Raw genomic sequence first — 14,273 nt, forward strand, 5'->3', positions numbered from 1 at the left:
GTAAATTTCATGAAGGCAAGGGTCATTTTGCCACAGTTTATTTAGTAACTAGCACAGTTCTTGGTTTACGGAATAAGTTCCAATAATATCTGTTGACTAAACAAGTGCATTTACCTCTCAAACTCATGGTTGAAGCAAACCTAATGAAAGCCATAATTGTTCTTTTTATCCTGTCCTAAACTTGGTACCGAAGCTCAAGGATTAAAGTTCCAGGGTAGCAGATTTTGGCTCAGCAAAAGCTACCAATTAGGTGCAGAAACGGAATGAGCTATTCTGTGGGGCACTGAGCTCGCTGCCGAGAGGCTGCCGAGATACACAGAACCCTCTGCTTTGCGCAGAAGTTTGACTCGACAACCTCCAGTGCTCTCTGTGAACTCCACCTCTATGTTCTGCAGCTCTTTCCAGCTGTTTGATTTTGCATTAGGTTAAAATAAAATGCACACAGAAACTCACTAGGAAATGACCTAAGAAAAGTTATCTAATGAGACAGAAAATTGAATATGCAGGCATGTTATGTCTTCTTATAATCATTTAATACATAGGATTATAAATTGTACTGAGTTTACAATTTGCCATTAAGTCCATCGATCCGTGCCTCAATGAAGACTAAAGGTAAAGAGTTTAACAAAATTTAGGCAGCATTTCACAGTCTGAAACACACACACACAGAGTTATGTAACTACTATATCAACTCTGTGAGGAAACTGACGCATGAGTTCAGAGAGAGTGAGTGGTTCATCTGAACTCACACATGCGGTGCCAGAGCTGTCAGGTCACGAACGCCCAGATCAGGGATCTTCTCACTTCGATACCCTCCGTTACTTTTTGACTCCAGAATTACTCACCCTTTAGGTTTAGCTATATATTGTCTTGGATTGAAAATACCTTTCTTCCAAATTTCACTGGGAAAAGGCCAAATGGAATTTAAAAACCTGTTTCTTTCTTTCATAGGCATCAAAAGTATATTTTTATTGCTTAGCAGAAACATTATAAACATCTAACATAAACTAACTGTAACATACCAGTGATTCGCTTAAATAATTAATATATCTCAGTTTTTATAATTAAGGACCAACAGTTATTAAATGTAATTTTTTCAGGCAGTCTGATGAAAAAAGATTTCAATTCACAACAGCAGCTTTATTAACTCAATGAAGACTCCCAAAAGGAATATTTTCTTCTGTGATGTTTAGTAAAGCACTGAGAATAACATGGGAATTTACGATAGGTTAAATGGCAAGTGAGAAAAGATCCAACATTTTATTTTTAGCTACTAGTTGCTTCTCCAAGTTCACACAGGGCAGTGGCCTACTGATTAAAGACTAAGTAAAATACACTCTTTCATTCTGTCTTCGAGTTTGAAAGGACCTTTAATATCATCTAATTCAATTTGTTCATTTCTTCTTAATTGATACAGCAGATCTGAGATTCCATCTGCTATAAGTCTCTCTTCTTGAGCGAGTTCATCTTTTCATGAAATGCCTTCAACTTTCTAATAAAATCCTGATCATGTGTATTTTTCATCTATCTCCCAGCATGACAATTACATATTGAAAACTCCTGCATTTCTGCAGTTCAAACATGCATTCTCCCGTGTGTGTTCATGTGCAGTACCTCCGCTGGTGTGGTTTTCCTTAACCAATCTTCCAGCTATAAAAGACACGAATGAGTAAATCTTGGAAAAGGGATTACATCTTTGATATTGTCAATTCCCAAGATGCACTGCAGGTAGCGTTCAAATCCCATCCCAAAACCTCCATGCGGTACAGATCCAAATCGACGGAGGTCCAGATACCTGATTTTGAAAAAGAGAATCATTACCTACTCATGCTTCATAAAATCAGATGTTATGTAAATTTTATGTTTCAAAAGTATTCTGCAATCATTTGTTATTGCATCACTGTGGCAGATCAGCCTTTTCACTCTGCAGACAGATGAAGGACACAGAGAAGGTGAAGTCTTCATAGCGCAGGACCACCCAGACAGACGGCAGCATATCCCACCATGCGTTCATGGGCTTTGGTCACTTGATCCTTATTTTTTTAAGTATCTATGTACAGTAAATTGTCCCTTGAGGCTACAGAAAAGTTTCTAATAACGATACTATTTTCCTTTAAATATATTCCTCTTCTATGTCTTAGTATATTAATGATAATGCTCTTGTTTTTCTTACCAAAATCGTATTATTCAATACACCGGGGAGGAGGGGGTAGTGGTGAAAGTTGTGTGTGATGTATTACAAAAAGATACCCCCCACTAGACTAGGCTCTAAGGGCAGGACCTGCATCTCTAGTGGCTGCTCTGGGACAGATGCTTACTGTATGAAGATTTACTGTTTGAAGGCATAAAAACACACTCTTGAAGCACTGGAGTGAGGAAAAACTTCTAGCTCTCTGCTTTAGACCTAGTGGAAGATGTCCAGAGTCATTTTGCTGAAAGTCTACCAGCCTCTGAAGCCCATCCATGCATGTTCTATCCACACAAGATTAGAAAGTGCTAGATATTGGTAATCATGATTCAAACTCAGATTCCAACACACCAGCCTGGGATAAAATTATTTTAGGAAAGGAAGAAGAGGAGGAAGACTCTATAAATTTTTTTATTATATCGTTTGGTGGTGGAAATTCTTAAATTGTGTAATATTGATTAAAGTAAGTTCACAGGTTCTTGAATGATTTGTAAAATATACAAAAATGCAGCACAAAACTTAAGCACCATAGCTGGTAGTCATTTAGCTTCTCAAGGATAAAGATTAAAACCTATTTCCCAACAATTAATAACAATGACTACATGTATAGGTATTTTAGGCAGTTAAGATTAAGTACTTCTCTTTCTAAAATCAAAGGTGAATTGCAACTAGATGAGTTTCAACCAAGTGTGAGATCAGTAAGACAGGAGTATCTAGTATAAAACTTCTGATCAGTAAGAACTCTCAGGAATACTGGAAGGAACACAGTCTTGAGTGACTGAAATATTTGGTAGCTGAATCAACTTACAGTTTGCAAGGCATGGGGACAGGGTATACGTTGATTTAGGGAGAACATGAGATGAAGGGCATATCAAACCACCTGCCACAAACACCTGCAGGATCTGAGCTGATTGCTAAAAGTCCAGCATCTAGCTTTAGCTGTCTTTACGTTTCTTATACAACAGTGTCAAACACTGGTAGAAATGCCAAGAAACTAAATTCAGAAGAGGGTTTCTAGCTGTAGCATTCTTCTTGCCTTTGCTTTGATCGATGGAAAAATCTGCTTCTAAAACAAGTCTTCTAAAGAACGTGTATTTGTTTGATTATTGTGATATTGATTCTAGGGCAGCCAGATTACAGAAGAGATGGAACAAAAATTGTGGAACTAATTACAGACTTTATTTGCATGTGGCATGTAGAAACAGGAAGTGAGAAAATTCTTAAAACACCTGGGGTGGCTCCTCAAGAATGTGGACGAACACTAGCAGAGGTCACAGCCTTGAAGATTTTTAAGGTCCTGTCTACCTTTAAAACACTCTGATTACCACGGTATTTTACTATGATTACGATATGAGAGAAAGCAGCTTCCAACTGCTAAAAAATGAAATTCGAGTGAGTAAAATTCTGAAGCTCTTAATTGGCTTCACTCAGCAGTGATTCATGAATGGGGCAGATCCCATCTACCACAGAGAAAAGGGATCCAAAGGGCTGTACAAAACGATGAAAGGCCGAAGGTGACAGGACAAGGAAGTTGTTTCAGACAAGGTCACCTTCCCTCACCACCGGAGGGGTCGGTCAGGCGGATCACCTCACTGGTGTGGACCAGGTAATTCGAGACTCACTGGTTTAAGATTCCACTCCTGGGAGAGGCTGAAACTGTAGTTAAGTTATGTATTAAGTCTCAGTTTGGTGATCTGCGCTAAGTACAAGGGACTCCATTTGGGGCCTGTCTCTTTTTATGAACAAAATAATAAACATTTATATTTGAAGATGTGAAACATTTGAAAGCTTTAGTTGGGAAAAGAATAGTATTGAAATAATAAAGACCAGATAAGGTCTAAACAAGTAATTAAGAGTTTTATACAGTATGAATGTTATCTCGGAGACAGAAAGAAGCTGAGGTTTAAAATGCATAAGCTTGACCACCAGGCTCATCTACCTAACAGTACGACTCAGTACAAAAGAAGGTGAGGGTAGAAACTAAACTGAGCTTCTGTTCAGTTATCCTATATTGTTTCATTTCACCCGCACAATAACCTGTGAGGCAGATAATACCATTACACTTTACAGCCAAGAAAACCAACACCCAGAGAGATTAAAGACGCCAAAGGTCATTAATGGTAAAGCATAAGGCATTCAAAGGCTATTGCTTGAACCCAATTTTAGGTTTTTTGCATCTCTGAAATCTAGCTCCTTCATTACCAAAAGGCAGGTGTATGACCTGAACTTTCCTCCACCTGAGGCGAGCAAAAGAACAATACTACTGATATTATAATCAAGACCCCCAAAGAGTTTTATCACAGAAATAAAAGTCAACGATTTGTATATATTGAAAAGCACTTTTTGAAAAAAGGGTCTGCAGAAAGAAAACCAGAGCAACTTAAGTATCCAAACAGATGATCTTCCCTGAGCCGTTTAGATTTCTACATTGGGTAGAGATCTCAGACCGCTTATCTCTAGCCCTTAATTTCACACCCAGAGAAAATGAAGCATACTGGTTAGGAACCAAGCTCCGGCTCTATGCTTCCAACTGCGAGCTCTTGCATCTCCAGGCCTCAGGCCTGGAGGGATTATAAAAAGGGAGTGAGTCTAGCACCTACCTCACAGGGCATAGTGATGAGTACACGAGATAAGATCCATCAAAATTTTAACCCCATTATCTAGCATACAAAAGGTAATAAATAAATGACCGATACTACCATTATGACTTTTCAGGGACTCAAAAGGAGTAAATGATTTTCTGAGAAACTCTTCCCTAACACTACTCTATAGCACCCTGGAAATACAACTGAAAGCTGTGTAGCACTCAGACCCACGGCCAGGAAAAGAGTCATTGGGGCCATGTTCTTACCACTGGTAGGCTTCTTGGAGTCCCAGCCTGTAAAGCAAAACAACACAATTCTTTCAGAGAACGGCAATAAGATAAACATGCCAACCACCAAACATTTACTCTGGGCTGTGTGCAAAGTGCCTTATAAAGAAGTACACACCCAAATCTGTGCCATTAACACAAAGGACAGTTGAGAAGCTGAACTGTTGTTGGGTGGTATGAAAGGCAGGTTAACTAACAGTTAAGTTAGCCAAAAGTCCAAGGTATTACCAAGTAATAAATGCTACAGAAAGTATGCTGCACAACCCCAAAGAAAGGGTTCATGTGAGGCGGAATTTATCGTCCTGTGACATAAGAAGAATACTAATACTACTACAGAAGGTTATCAAAAGGCACACACAGACAAGAGACGTACGGACACAATTAAATATTCCATAATATTAAAACAATACTATAGATTCTGAGGCTGCCTTCGCAACATGGTTGCAAACTGGTTTTTGCCAATTTAAGAAATGTTAATAAAACTTTAAGCTGAGTACTCATTAAAATTAATTTCAGCCCTTTAAAAGAGTGTTTGGCACCACTGTGTAAGTCAAAAGCGATCAGGATTACAGAAAATTCAAATATACAAAAATATGAAAAACACGAACAGAAGTCACCGAGTCCCTGAGACAGGGAAACACACATATCCATTTCATTAGGAAAGATAAATTTGGATATTATCAGATATTCGGTAAACATTTAATGTTATGAGGAAAGGTTTCCTGAAGGAAGGAAGCAAGCAAAGAAAACAGATCAATGAATCTTTCAACAGAGGAGGTTTCTTGCCATGTGTGATTTTTATTGTGACTTAAAAAAACACTCCAGACTACCTTCAAATTCCTTCCATCTAAGGAGTTTCACCATCACTTCAATCCTACGATTTTCCCAGACTTCTTACCACTACAGTAAGAGTAAAGAGTAGCAGTCTAGCTGGTATTCCCTTCTTTTCTCTGGACCCGAACCCGATAGAGCAGCTCACGTGACTGGGATTACAAAACCAAGTTACCCAACAGATGTATAGGCTGGGATGGTGAAAGAGCATCAGCTTTCAAAGTACTTCTCCATTAGGAAAAGAAGGCCTTACACACGGCTAGTTTAACAGGATGTTTTCAAACAATCATGACTTTTCCAGGTTACGATGAAACCTAGTATTTTCTGGAGAGAAGCATTAAGCCTTCACTATGGGAAAGTCACTTATTTATTTTTTTTCAAGTCTGGCACAGCAAAAGTGGAAACCATGGAAAATAGAGGTTTATGACCTTGGTTAGTTTAGGAAGTCATTGTGGTTTGCTGGCAGATCATGCATATGCAGAAGTGGTAGCTCGATTAAACATGATTCCTACTTCTCATCTCCAAAACTTTTTCTGTTCATAGAGTCATTTCTCAGGTCTCAAACAGTGAGTTAAAATAAAGTTCTTCAATTACCTACATCAAGATGCTGATAGAGTAAAAAACCCAAGGAAGGGAAAAGTGCTTATCCTAAATGCTAGCTTAGCAGATACTTCTAGCATCTTTCTTCCTCCATCTTTAGCTTTACCCTGTTTAGAGCCTGTCTTTCCACCTCTGTAGGAGTCTGGTAGTCATAATTTAGAGTAAAATTAAAAAAACAAAAACATGGAGAAGAGAAACATGAAGAACAAACTTTAAGGAGGGAATTCTTCTTTCTTTTCTTTTCTTTTCTGTCTTTTTAGGGCCGAATGCTTGGCACATGGAGGTTCCCAGGCTAGGGGGCTAATCACAGGTGCAGCTGCCGGCTTGCACCACAGCCACGGCAACGCCAGATCCGGGCTGCATCTTCTATCTATACTGCCTCCGCTTAGGGCAACACCGGATCCTTAACCCACTGAGCGAGGCCAGGGACGGCACCCGCATCCTCACGGATACTAGTCAGGTTCTTAACCTGTTGAGCCATATGGGAACTCCATCCTTTTCTAACTTTTTGTTTCTTTTTTTTGTCTTTTTAGGGCCACATCTGTAGCATATGGAAGTTCCCAGGCCAGGGGTCGAATCAGAGCTGTAGCTGCTGGCCTAGACCACAGCCATAACCACAGATCCTTAACCCACTGAACGAGGCCAGGGATCAAACCCGTGGATACCAGCTGGGTTTGTTACCGCTCAGCCATGACGGGAACTCCTATCACTAGCTTTGAAAAAAGTTATTTCCTAGGGAGAGATGCATACAAATAACAGGCAAAATGCATTGAGCTTCATAGATCAGCTCTCGTCTTTCAGAGAGAGAATCTGCGCGGTTCAATAACAACATGTTGCTATTGAATCTGAGGCCCAGGCCTTTCGGGTGCTAAGACCTGGGCGCTGTGCTGTTCTCTGTTACTTTCCCATGACCGCCTTCGAGTGCTCCACCCCCGATTTCTGAATTTTGTTTCTTCTATACCTGGCCAACCGCTGCTCTAAGAAATGATACCGTTCCTCTCTGAGGCTTCCTCCAAAAAGCTCTCCAACTCCAGGAACCAGAAGATCAACAGCAGCAACCTAAAGAGAAAAAAAGACATAAACAGCACTCCTTTTTCAGGGTATTCCAGTAAGTGTCAGCTTCTCAAGCAAGTAGAACTTTTAACATTTGGACAACTGGCTGTTTAACTGCTTACCAGAATCTTATGTTACCAACTCACGTTCCCTGTTTCAAACCCATATGTTTAATATAATCTTTAGACTACAAAATGCAGGTGGACAATTACCTCTCCCCTCTGGCACCATTTATGTGGTGTACTTACCAAAATGTTTTCTGCACGAATACGATACACACGTTACTTACGAGAGAAGGACCAAGGTGGTGGAAGAGTAAGGCACCGCTCTCACCTTCCACCGTACACATCAAAAACAGACATCCACACGTGCACGGCACCTCTACTAAACGCTGGCAGCAGAACTTAAGCCTCCCAAAAGGGCAAGAAACCCTACCCATAACTGGGCAGAACAAAAGAGAAAGAGGGAAAGAGAGAGAGAGAGAGAGAAAAGGAATCAGGGCGGGACTAGCACTCCTGAAGAGTGAAAGGGAAAAGGAACCCACCCCCTGGGAAGCCACCTAACTGATGGGGAGATCAGCCAGAGGGGCCTCAAAGTCGCCGAGAAAAGCGCAGCAGCTGGACTGAGGAGGGCAAAACAGAGTAAGAGCTGCCCAGACCATCTGCACCACTGGGCTGGACACCACAGCCTGAGATGCTCGGGTGGTGGCTGGGCACGGAGACTCAGGCTCCAGAGGTCAGTCCCAGGGAGAGGACTGGGGCCGACTGCGTGGGGACAGCCTGAGGGGCCAGGGAGCGGTGCACCATGAGCTGGGGAGCAGAGCGCCACAGCCGAGGGAACCAAGGAGGAGGTCTGGGCCCACAGGAGAAGCAAGGTGCCACTGGTGGGGAGGGTGAGAGGAGGAGGGGCGGACCGCCATAGGACTCTCTTTCCGCCATCAGACTCAAAGGGCAGGGCGCCTATGGCACAGGCTATGGCTATCAAAAGGCTACTTGCTTGGTCTATGGGTGGCCAGGCTCGTCTTGTGTGGGGTAAAGGTAGCAGGAGGCTAAGTGCAACAAGGTGCCTCTTGCGTGATCTGCAGACAATGGGGACAAACCACAGCAGTCATCTCAGAAACCAGAGGGGGGCGGGGCCCGCCACCACTAGGGGTCTGTGACCAGGCTCCACCTGCGGCCCTAGTCACCTCAGAGGTCGGCCAAAAGAGAAGGCACTGCAACCAAGCACCATCTGTTGGTGCTCTCACTTCCCTGGGAACACACCCACGTTGCTGCTGCCACTGCCAAATGCTTCGGGCAGTGCCCACACATGCTTGATCACTGTCACGTCCTAGGACACTACAACGAGGGGCAGCCTGTGCAGTACCTCCTGTGTGGTCTATAGATGGCGGGGGCAATCCGCCACAGTCATCTCTGACTCCAGAAGAGGGCGTGGCCCGCCACCACTAGGGGGTCCATGAATAGGCACCACTTACAGCCCCAATCACCTCAGAGGGCACCACAGAGGAGGGCACTGTGACCAAACACCACCCGCTGTTGCTCTCACCCCCTTGGGAACTCACATGCCCTGCCACTACCACTGCCAAATGCTCCAGACACTGCTTCAATCTGCCTGAGGCCCATTACCACTTCCCAGGGCCCTGCAACTAGGAGTAGCCTGTGCCACCTTCCTGCAGGTCCTTGCTCTGTCAAGAGCCCAGCAACCAGGCACTGACTACCAGCCCCACCCACTGCCTCTTTCTCTCTGGAAACACACTCACCACCCTGGGGATAACAGCCTGCTCACACCAGAGAAAGAGATGGCAAATATCCAAACTCCGAAGACAAAAAATAAATAGTTAACTCCCCACAAAATACAAAGGGGGTGCTCTTGCACAGAAACAGCCCTCCAAGACTACAGTAGTTGGTTTCCCTAAACTCACAGAAAAAGAAAAACATAAACAAAATATATTTCCAGTTAAAAGAACAGGAGAATTTGCCTGAAGCAGCAAACAATGAAACAGGACTCTGAAGCCTAGTAGACACTGAGTTCAAAAGGCAGAGGGTGAATATGAAGGAATTAACAACAGATATAAACAATAATGCAGATTACTTTAGAAAGGAACTAGAAAATACAAGGAGGAACCAAGAAAAATAAGAAAATTCATTTGCAGAGACACAACCTGAGTTAAAGGCACTAAAGAGCATAATGAATAATGAAGAGAAACAAATTACTGACTTGGAAGAAAGAATAATGTAAATCACCCAATCAGGACAGCAGACAGAAAACCAAATTAAAAAAAAACAAACACAAAAGCAGTATAAAAGATCTATGGGATAATACATAAAGTGGGTCTATCTACGCATAATAGGAATTCCAGAAGAAGAAAAAGAAAAAGGGGTTTGAAAATATATTTGAAGAAATTATGGCTGAAAACTTTCCAAATCTAAAGGAAACAGATATCAAGATGCAGGAAGCACAGGGGGCCCCAAACAAGTTGAAACCGAAGAGGCCCACACCAAGACATGTATTATAATAAAAACGGCAAAAGTTAAAGACAGGATTCTAAAAGCAGCAAGAGAAAAACAAAGCATTAATTATAAGGAAACCCCCCCAAAGGCTATCAGCTGATTTCTCTACAGAAACACTGCACACCAGAAGAGAGTGGCAAGATATATTCAAATTCTAAAAGGGAAAAATTTGCAGCCTAGAATGCTCTAACCAGCAAGAATATCACTTAAAAATAGAAGGAGAAATTAAGAATTTCTCCAACAAACAAAAACTAAAAGAGTACACCATTACTAAACCCATTCTAAAAGAAATACTGAAAGGGCTCCTCTAAATAAAAATGAAGTAAGAAGAAATACCATGGAGGAAATCACAATTGGAAGGCAATCCAACTTAAATAAGCCAGTTTACAGATCTAAAAGGAAAAAAAAAATCTATTGTAAAAGTGACGAAAAACACAAGGAACAGAAAAAGGAAAAATATAAACATGGTAAAAAAGGACTTCAAAATCATAGAATGTGGGGAAGGAAAGTAAGAAAATCTAGACTCTTTTTTTTTTTTTTTTTTTTTTAAGAATGTGTTTGAGCCTATATGACTATCAGGCTAAAGCAAGCAGATATAGGAAGGGGTTAATAGACTTGAAAAACAGGGCAACCACAAGTCAAATCCAAACATTGCATTCACAAAAAAATTAAAAGAACAGGACACAAGCATAAATAAAAGGAAATCATCCAACCAAAAAAAAGGAAGGAACAAAGGAAAAACAGAATCAACTGGAAACAAGGTTTAAAATAGCAATAAAAACACATTTATCAATGATTACCTTAAATGTCAATGGACTGAATGCGCCAATCAAAAGACAAAGAGTGGCAGACTGATTAAAAAAAAAAAAACCAAAAGCCTACAATATGCTGCCTGCAAGAGACTCGCCTTAGGGCAAAGGACACATAGAAATTGAAAGGGAGGGTCTGGGAAAAGATATTTCACGCGGCTGGAAAAGACAGGAAAGCAGGAGTTGCAATACTCCTATCAGACAAAAGAGACTTTAAAACAAAGCCCATAAAGAGAGACAAGGAAGGACGCTATTTAATGATAAAAGGATCCACCCAGGAATAGGATATTACACTTGTCATTATACATGTCCCTAATACAGGAGTACCCAAATACATACACCAAATACAGACATAAAGGAGAAGCTGATGGGACTACAGTAACAGTAGATTTTAACACCCCACTCACATCAGTGGACAGATCCTCTAGACAGAAAATCACTAAGGCAACAGCGATCCCAAATGACATAAAAGTTAGACTTCACTGATATTTTCAGGACATTACATCCAAAAAATCAGAATATACATTCTTTTCACCAAACATTCAGAGAAGAACTCATACCCATCCTTCTTAAACTTTTCCAAAAGTCTGAAGGAACACTCCCAAAGACATTCTCTGAATCCACTATCCCCCAATACCATAACCAAGCAAAGATATTACCAAAAAAGAAAATTATAGGCCAATATCTTTGATGAATATAGACGCAAAAATTCTCAACAAAATTTTAGCCAACCGAATCCAACAACATATAAAAAAGATCACACACCATGACCAAGTGGAATCCATCCTAGGTTCACAAGGATGGTTCAACATATGCAAATTAATCAACATCAAATACCACATTCACAAAAGAAAAGTCAAAAACCACATGATCATCTCAATAGATGCAGAAAAAGTGGAGTTTCTGTTGGGGCACAGTGGAATTGAATCCGATTATGAACCATGAGGTTGCAGGTTCGATCCCTGGCCTCATGAAATGGGTTAAGGATCTGGTGTTGCTGTGAGCTGTGGAATAGGTCACAGACGTGGCTCAGATCCTGCGTGGCTGTGGCTGTGGTGTAAGCTGGCAGCTATAGTCCAATTCATCGACCCCATAGCCTGCAACCCTCCAAATGCCGTGGGTGCTGCCCTAAAAAAAAAAAAAAAAAAAAAATGCAGAAGGGCATTTGACAACATCCAACATCCATTCATGATAAAAACTCTTAGCAAAGTGGGTACAGAAGGAACATAACATAATAAAAGCCATTTATGACAATCTTGCAGAAAATATAATATTCAATGGAGAAAAGCTGAAAGCCTTCCCACTAAAATCTGGAACAAGACAAGGATGTCCACTCTCATCACTTTTATTCACCATAGTATTCTTAGCCACAGCAATCAGACAAACAAAACAAATAAAAGGTATCCAAACTCGAAGAGAAGAGGTAAAACTGTCACTGTATGCAGAGTTGACATGACACTATATAGAGAAACCCCTAAGGGCTCCACACAAAATCTACTTGAACAGATCCAATGAATTAAGCAAAGTAGCAGGATACAAGATTAACATTCGGAAATTGGTTCCATTTCTGTATACTAACAATGAATTATTAGAAAAGGAATATAAAAATACAGTACCTTTTAAAATCACACCCCATGGAGTTCGCTTGTGGGTTCAATCCCTGGCCTCCCTCCGTGGGTTAAGGATCTGGTGTTGCTGTGAACTGTGGTGTAGGTCATTGCTGTGGCTATGAGTAGGGTGGCAGTTGTAGCTCTGATTAGACCCCTAGCCTAGGGAGCTCCACAGGCCATGGGTGTGGCCCAATAAAGCAAACAAAACAAAACAAAACAAATTTGCACCCCCAAAAGTTAAATACCTAGGAATAAATCTGACCAAGGAGGTAAAAGACTTTTATGCTGAGAACTATAAAACATTAACCACGGAAATTAAAGAGGATTCAAAGAAATGGAAAGATACTCCATGCTCCTGGGTTGAAAGAGTTAATATTATAAAAATGGCCATACTACCCAAAGCAATCTACAGATTCAATCCCTATCAAATTACCCATGACACTTTTTTTTTTTTTTTTGGTCTTTTTAGGGCTGCACTCACTGCACATGGAGGTTCCCAGGCTAGGGGTCTAATCAGTGCTACAGCTGCCAGCCTACACCACAGCCACAGCAACGCCGGGATCCTTGACCCACTGATCGAGGTCAGGGATGGAATCTGCAATGGGATTCCACCCATGACATTTTTCACAGAACTAGAACAAACAATCCAAACATTTATATGGAACCACAAAAGACCCAGAATTGCCAAAGCAATCCTGCGGAACAAAAACCAAGCAGGAGGCATAACTCTCCCAGACTTCAGGCAATATTACAAAGCCACAGTCATCAAAACAGTGTCATATGGGTACCAAAAGAGACCTACAGACCAATGGGACAGAATAGAGAACCCAGAAATAAACCTAGACAACTACAGTCAATTAATCTTTGACAGAGGAGGCAAGGATATAAAATGGGAAAAAGAGAGTCTTTTCGTCAAACGGTGCTGGGAAACCTGGACAGGCGCATGAAAATCAATGAAACTCACACCATGCACAAAAATAACCTCAAAATGGCTTAAAGACGTAATAGTAAGACAAGGCACCATCAAACTCCTAGAAGAGAACATAGGCAAAACATTCTCTGACATCAACCTTACAAATGTTTTCTCAGGTCAGCCTCCCAAGGCAACAGAAATAAAGGCAAAAATAAACCAAAGGGATCTAATGAAACTGACAAGCTTTTGCAAAGCAAAGGAGATCATAAAAGAAAACAAAAAGACAACTTACAGAATGTGAGAAAATAGTTTCAAATGATGCAAATGACAAGGGCTTAATCTCTAAAATACACAAAGTATACAACTCAACAGCTAACAACCAATTGAAAAATGGGCAAAATACCTGAATAGCCATTTCTCCAAAGAAGATACAGAAATGGCCAACAAGCACATGAAAAAACATTCAACATCACTGATTATTAGAGAAATGAAAATCCAAATTACTATGAGGTACCACCTCACACCTGTCAGAATGGCCATCATTAACAAGTCCACAAATAACAAATGATGGAGAGGGTGTGGAGAAAAGGGAACCTTCCTACACTGTTGGTGGGAATGCAAACTGGTACAACCACCATGGAAAACAGTATGGAGGTACCTCAAAACACTAAATACAGAATTACGGTATGATCTAGTGACCCCACTTCTGCACATATATCCAGACAAAACTTTCACTGAGAAAGATATATGCACCTGTATGTTCACTGCAGCACTATTCACAATAGCCAAGACATGGAAACAAACTAAATGTCCATCGACAGATGAACAGATTAAGAAGATGTGGTGTATATATATATATGCAATGGAATACTTCTCAGCCATAAAAA

The 14,273-nt window shown here is 41.0% G+C and overlaps 1 protein-coding gene across 6 annotated transcripts in view; it reads right to left on the reverse strand.

Annotated features, from left to right (window-relative positions):
* Nucleotides 1–514: 514 nt before the first annotated feature.
* NARS2 (asparaginyl-tRNA synthetase 2, mitochondrial) overlaps nucleotides 515–14,273 on the reverse strand; it is a 142,649-nt gene continuing 128,890 nt past the window's right edge. For 4 of the 6 annotated variants that reach the window (XR_014814769.1, XM_084975471.1, XM_003129702.5 and 1 more), the window contains 3 exons: nucleotides 7,453–7,550; nucleotides 5,040–5,066; nucleotides 515–1,795 (listed from right to left, as the gene is read on the reverse strand). Coding sequence is in view for 3 of the 6 variants with exons in the window: in XM_003129702.5 (XP_003129750.2) it covers nucleotides 1,651–1,795; nucleotides 5,040–5,066; nucleotides 7,453–7,550 (270 nt within the window). In the remaining 3 variants the exon portion in view is untranslated. Of the gene's footprint in view, nucleotides 1,796–5,039; nucleotides 5,067–7,452; nucleotides 7,986–14,273 lie in introns of all 6 variants that reach the window. The other 2 variants (XR_014814770.1, XR_002335551.2) reach the window with 1 other exon arrangement.

Source organism: Sus scrofa, chromosome 9 (genome assembly GCF_054392235.1).
Source record: "Sus scrofa isolate SSC_HxYL_T2T_F1_AM1 chromosome 9, Sscrofa_HxYL_maternal_Yorkshire_Landrace_v2.0, whole genome shotgun sequence".
Lineage (NCBI taxonomy): Eukaryota > Metazoa > Chordata > Mammalia > Artiodactyla > Suidae > Sus > Sus scrofa.